Source organism: Nothobranchius furzeri, chromosome 6, assembly GCF_043380555.1.
Source record: "Nothobranchius furzeri strain GRZ-AD chromosome 6, NfurGRZ-RIMD1, whole genome shotgun sequence".
Taxonomy (NCBI): domain Eukaryota; kingdom Metazoa; phylum Chordata; class Actinopteri; order Cyprinodontiformes; family Nothobranchiidae; genus Nothobranchius; species Nothobranchius furzeri.
The window spans coordinates 26,974,027-26,980,849 of NC_091746.1; the positions used below are offsets into that span (position 1 = coordinate 26,974,027).

At 45.5% G+C, this 6,823-nt stretch overlaps 1 protein-coding gene across 1 annotated transcript; it reads right to left on the reverse strand.

The window, feature by feature from the left end:
* Positions 1–587: 587 nt before the first annotated feature.
* Positions 588–6,290, reverse strand: LOC139070243 (P2X purinoceptor 7-like). The gene is made up of 5 exons (XM_070551967.1): positions 6,076–6,290; positions 5,934–6,000; positions 5,646–5,797; positions 5,451–5,577; positions 588–716 (listed from the first exon to the last, which is right to left on the reverse strand). Exons 1-5 carry the CDS (start codon positions 6,288–6,290, stop codon positions 588–590), a joined length of 690 nt encoding a protein of 229 aa, XP_070408068.1.
* Between the last annotated feature and the right edge of the window lie 533 nt (positions 6,291–6,823).

Consider the following 6,823-nt stretch of genomic DNA (forward strand, 5'->3'; position numbering starts at 1 on the left):
TCTCTGTGTGTGGCCTGACAGCAGGGGACCCATGCATGCATACACACACACACACACACACACACACACACACACACACACACACACACACACACACACACACACACACACACACGTTAATCTACATGCAGAGGTAACACATGCTGCTGAGACACAGTTAAACCCCTGATTGTTATCACAACTCTTGTGTAAAATGACACCTCATCTGCTGCCGTCTGCAAAATGTCAGCAGTGCTGTTGGAAGCAAACACGCTGTCATTGTCTCGCTCTTTCTCGTGTACCTGCAGGCTTCTGAGCACCATGAGACCCTCTCTGATATGCAGCCTGAGTGTAATGCAACAAAATATTGAAATCAACTGCAACATTTGATCAGATTTAGATAGATGTAGACAGTGTAGATAGCCTTTATTGTCATTAAACGATTGTCCATTCAACAAAATTTCCTAGCGCTTCACTTTAGGTGTCCACTAAAAATGCTAAAAGAATAGCCACAACAAGTACAATATGCACCATGCAATAAAAACAAAGACAGTACAAAATACAATAAATAGTATCAATGTAGTTGATTTTTCTGTCCATTCAGGGTTCTAACAGCCCAGGGAAAGAAACTGTTCCTCAGTCAGTTGGTCCTGCAGCTGAGGGATCTGAACCTTTTCCCAGAGGGCAGCATGGCAACAAGGTAGTGGTTTTGGTGGCAAATGTCCCTGGAGATGGTCCTTGCTCTAGTGAGACGCCTCTGCAAGGCAATGGTGTCCAACGAGGGGAGGGTGCATCCAGTCACCTTTTCTGCCGCTCTGGTATCTGGTTTTGTCAGCTACTCTGCACCCTGCGTACCACACAGGGATAGCGTAAGTCATCACGCTCTCAATGATTGCTCAGTAGAAAGGCACCAGAAGGTTGGTCTGCAGCCTGTTCCACTTCAGGATCCTCAGGAAGTGCAGCCGCTGTTGTGCTTTTTCGACCAAGGCAGTGGTATTGATTGTCCACGACAGATCCTCAGAGACGTAAATCCCGAGAAACTTAAAGGAGGGAACTCTCTCCACCTCAGCTCCTTTAATGCAGAGAGGGCGGGGGGCATCCTTACTCCTTCGGAAGTCAATTACCATCTCCTTGGTCTTCTTGATGTTAAGAGAGAGGTTGTGCTCATCACACCATTCTGATAAATGGCAAACTTCATCTCTGTATGCAGCGTCATCCTCTCTCTTTAGCTCCCTGAACCACTCTTTCACAATTTCAGCCCGATGATTCCTGGAATTGTCATCTTGGAATATGGCCGTGCCATCAGGGAAGATGGAATAACCTGGCCATTCAGGATATTCAGGTAGTCAGCTGACCTTATTCTTGGCGCACATCCTGTTGATGACCCTAGACCTGACCAACTGCAGCAAGCCCAGATCATAGCACTGCCCCCACAGGCTTGTACAGTAGGCGCTAGGCATGATGGATGCATCCCTTCATCTGCCTCTCTTCTTACCCTGATGCGCCATCACGCTGGACCAGGGTCCACCTGGACTCGGACCAGTTTTAATAAAGCGTTGGTCAGTTCTGAACCCAGTTTTAGTCGTTTCTGCATCTCCTTAGATGTTTCCTCTGCTTGATGCCAATGATCTGACCCTTCTCACACAGACTGACATCTTTTCCGCGACCAACAGATGTGTCTCACTGCACCAGTTGATGTTAAATGAGTTGTTGCAGCTGACTATGCCTTTTATCAGTTTGTTAAATCGGAAATTGATGTATTCATTTCTTTGTTTGATTTACTGTGTTTGCTGTTCTTGTTTCTGTAAAGCACTTAGGATTGCCTTTGTGCTTGAAATGTGCTGCACAAATGAAGCTGCCTTGCCTTGAAAGATAATCGCTCATGCAGTAATTATCCAACAGGTGGCTCCTACCTGTTTGCTTAGTTGAATCCAGGATTGAGACTCCTTTTTTTGGCTGAACTGTGTAATTTTTTAGTTTTTTCCCCCTTTGAGAGCCATTCTAAATTAAATGTTTGGATATAAAAAAGGTAAAAAATGACATAAACCCATGACAAAATTGTGATCCTGGTTTCACTGGAAACAACAAACATACTTCAAGGAAGAGAATGAGCAAAATAAAATTAAAAAATCAGACAATGAGAAGAAAAAAAGGGATGATGTTGACCTGCTGAACCATGATGTGTCCCTTGAAGGCCTGGGGAGTTGTGTTCAGAGGAGATGCGTTGACTAGAGAGGAGGAGGGGTAAGGTTGGTGAAATAGATGACTCGCTCAGGGCAGTACACACACTCAGAACAGACGCAACCACAGCACTTCCTTAATAGTGTTCCTAACACTGTAATAGTGGAACACACCTGCGGGGTGCGCGTGTGTTTGCGTACGCGGCCGCATGCATGGATCCCGATCTCTTTGAACTCTTCTAATGCTAAAAATGAAGTTAGAGGTTTCTGATCAGCAGCTTAGGAGTGGAAATTTGTCAGGATGAACGCACGCACACACACACACACACACACACACACACACACACACACACACACACACACACACACACACACACACACACACACACACACACACGAAAATCTTTTTTATGTGATAGAGGGTTTAAACCATCAAAGGCCGATGGATAGACCACCACGTCCGATTTAAGCATTTACACAAACACTGGGATGCAGGATCTTATTCATTTTCTGTATTAAATGCACACTTTTCTGTTTTGCTCGCTTTTAGCACGACCCTACTGTCCTTTAGTAATTCCCTGTAGCTAAATAAAATGGAAAATGACCTCCTTGCCGTCCGTTCATCTTTTTAACTCCTTAAGCCTGAGCCATGCTTCTCCGTCAGCTCCAACAGGGAGAGACACGCACGCACGGACGGAGACATTTTGCCCTCATACTTCTTCGTCTCCTGGAGAGTGTTGCAAAGCAATTCCTTGCCAGGACAGCAGAGGGCGTAGCGCTGTTCTGTGGTATCCTGTCAAGTATCGGTCCAAGATAGTGTGTTTATATTGTGTTTTTTGTATATAAGAGCCTTTTTAACACTGACAAATTTGTCTCTCATCCTCCTCCACCTCTTCATGCACTCGCCACCTCTAAACCCACGTTTCCTGTCATTTCCGTCCACGAATAAAACGCTTGCTGTGCATCTTTTCACTCCTCCAGTCACGGGAGGATTAAACGTTCATATTTTTAGAGTTTTTTCACGAGGTATTCTTCAATCTTCTCCGTGCCTGCCGCTAGTTATCCTCGGCTCTCTTTATGTTTTTGAGGGTGCAATGGCGACGGTGTAGACGACAGCCGCGTCCTGACCAATCTCAAGCTTGCGTTCTCCGTCTCGATGGACGGATGTTTAGAAAACAGAGCTCTGTTGATATTAGCTTTACAACAACAGAGCCAAAACAACCAAAACAAAGGGGAGACTCACCTCTTATATCAGTAAGAATCCGCGCGTTTTGAGCGTTATCCGTTCTTTCATAATCCGTTGTTGAACTGTGATCGGCAGAAGCTTTTCTGATCTCCTAACACATGGATGTTCTATTTCCTGATCACGTGACGTACGCGGATGAAGATCGGCTTTAGAGCTGAGATGTTTGTTCTCACGGTGCGGGGGCTCGTCCGACGCCCACACAGTAAAAACATGCAAATGACGACTTTAGTCGTCATTGGCAGTGAATGAGTCAAAAAATGGGACCCAACGTCTCCCTGCTTGACTCTCAGCTTTAAGGGACTGGGTTGAGGGAAAAATCCACCAAATACGTTGCGAGCATGGCTGCAGTTTACCGCTCCCCACGGGGATGGCTCAGATGAATTTCACCAGTGTAGGATGACTAATGGGACTTCAGTTTTAATTATTTTAACACACTGGCTCAGAAAAATGATTAAAAATTCAGAAAACACGGCATTGTGTAGCTTTAAGTGCACCTTAACCAAACAGAAAGCTTCTATCTTTATCTTTACCTCAGAATCCTCAAAAATGGAAATTCCTCCAGACAATGAGACAAGATCAACAGCAGTTGAGAGTTTAAAGTCAGATTCAGTGTTAGAATTATGACCAGGATCCTTTAAAATCCCCACCACGCCTGTATCTTTTGGGCAAAGCGGCTGATCTAAGGGGTGTGTACAACTTTAGCAAATCAATCAGCAGCAGATTTGTAAAATGGAGTCCACTGTTTGGACCGTCGGAGTGATCCACTTAGAACAGAAGGGACGTTCGGGGGAAGAGGCCAGCATCTGTAAGCAGCCAAGACTCAGTCAGTTGTTTGAGTATTTGTCCTACAAACTGATATCTTGGCAGTGTGACCACCAGCTCTTTCTCGTGTTAAAGCACCAGTACCACCACTGATTTACCGCCAAGCTGCTGCATGTCTAGCATTCACCACGAGTCTGTTTGTGTGCAAACGGATGACTGAGCAATAAAGGAAAGTGGGATTTTAAAAACTTGAAAAATCTGGACTACTGACATCTCTAACCTTGGCAGATGCATTAGCGTTGTGTAACGCTCGCTAAGCATAATATGCTGCCCTGGCCATGAAGCGGTATAGCGCCATGTGAATTTACACCTCAGCTCTAGTTTTACATGCTTCCAAAATGCATCGAGGCCAGCAGCTCAAGTCAGGCCAGACAGGAAGTCAAACACAAATGCAACGCGACATATCCTGCAGTTTTCAAAATAAGACACATGCAAATGTTCAGTAGCTTAACTAGTAAACCCCCTCTACAATGAGTGGTGCAGTCAGCCCATGGTGAACAGCATCCCAGCAGGAAACCTCCATGAATCATACAGGGTGTAAATTCACTTGTTACAGAAACACTAATTAACCCCTAATTAGAACCTTACTGTTGTAAGAGCTCATTTGAAAGTGGGTGGCTATACGTGTGTATATATAAATTATGTCAAAGTGTAAAGAAGTGCATTTGTCAGGAACTCCTCCAGCTGACTCCATTTCCCAACATTCCCGCCACCAACGTGGCCGCCGACGCCATCACGCCGACACTATAAACAGAAGTGCCGGCGTTTCATTCATTACTCTGTCATTGTTCTCACCAGACATTGAATCGAGTTCTCAGGCTTACCAGCCTTCAAACCTTCAAACCTAACCTTAAGGATATAACCACGCTGTTTACCTCCACCACTCCGCGTCTGGGCAACAGACCATCTCAGCTACGCTTCAGCTCTGCCACCAAACCTGACAGGATGACAGAGTCATGAATGAAACGCCGGCAATTCCGTTTAGTGTCGGCGTGATGACGTCGGCGGCCACGTTGGTGGCGGGAATGTTGGGAAATGGTGGCGAAAATGCTGGGAAATGGAGTCAGCTGGAGGAGTTCGTGACAGCATTTACCGTTTAGTGATTTATGCAGCTTTTTATGGACAGGAATCAAAACAGGAAATATATAATATGACATTTATTTAATCCAAACTATATATATATATTAATTCAAGTTCAGAGGAGTGAGGAATCTTTTGTATGCATCGTCTTCTGGGAACTCCTGCCTTATTCTGGAGACAGCACATGACGGGATGACAACACGAATGTGCTGTCCCAGGTAACCCCAACACCACCTGACCACATTCCGGTACGCCAGATGTCTGTAACAACTGAGAAAGAGGTGGTATGAGTTATGAATAAAGGATTCATAAAAAAATTAATTTGACAGTTGTCTTACCCGTTGAGCGTAGTCTCCTGCATCTCCCCATAGAGCTGCATGAAGGTGCCATAAACTGCCTGCAACACGTAGGGATTCAGAGCAACAGGCTCAGAACCAGGATGCTCAGTTATGCAGGAGGTTACACCCACTTGCTGACACCTGAGCATTACCTACGACAAAGAAAAACTGATATCAGTAATTAAAGCAGGGCTATAAGTTCAATATTAGTATGATGTTAGTGATTGTGTAACAAATGTGTGCATTACAGAATGCTTTTCTCATGGTGGGGTACTTTTATTTTTATACCTTGGGCGTTTCTCTGCAGCACACATTTTCTCTGGCAGACAATGATGTGCAGTGGCTGCAGGTGCACCTGTTGAGGCAGTCATACGATATTGGTTTTAGCTAAGCGAAATGCAGCTTTAGCTGTGACAAAAAAGCTACTTACCACTCAGAGACTGGACCCATTCGATGCCGTGATGCTCCTGCTGGCTCGGCTCCAGGGGACTCGGACAACTCACGAGCTAGTGGCTCAAAAAGATACGGTTCAGGACCGCTTGCTTCCCCCAAAAAGCCCTCCTCCCTATCCTCTGGGGATGAAGGTGGAAAAAAGTCCTCCACCTCGAATGACTGCTCTGAGCTAGTGTCGCTCTCCGTCGCCATCTGGCTTCAAGTTTGTGTATGTCACTCACGGTCGTAGCTCCGCCTTCTCGGTCTTACGGGAAACGCCTCTTGGTGCTGCATTTTTCAAAAATGAAATGTGGGTGGAGTAAGCCTCTGAGGGGGAATTACCACTTCTTCAAGGGAAATTCTCCCTCTTTCTTTATCTACAACAAATATTCAAACATAAAAAATTAGAAAATAGGAAACTTACGTTTGGTTTATGCTTGACGCGTCCGCGAGGTCCGCACGGCTCCGCGCGGCAAAATTGCGTCATTTTAACAACCACGCCCCTCCACCGCGCCTCCACAACGGCCCAAACTTTCCGCACCGCGCACCTAGGAAATTTTCTAACCACGCGGACGGTTGGATGTGGAAAAGCATGGCGGTCCAGCAAGAACTAGTATGGCAGAGGTTCGTAAATACAGACATTTGTATGATTCAGCTCTCAGAGATCACCGTGATCAACATGTTGTTAATAATTCTTGGAGAGAAATAGCTCGCACTGTCGGAAAAGACGAGGACGCTGTTAAAAA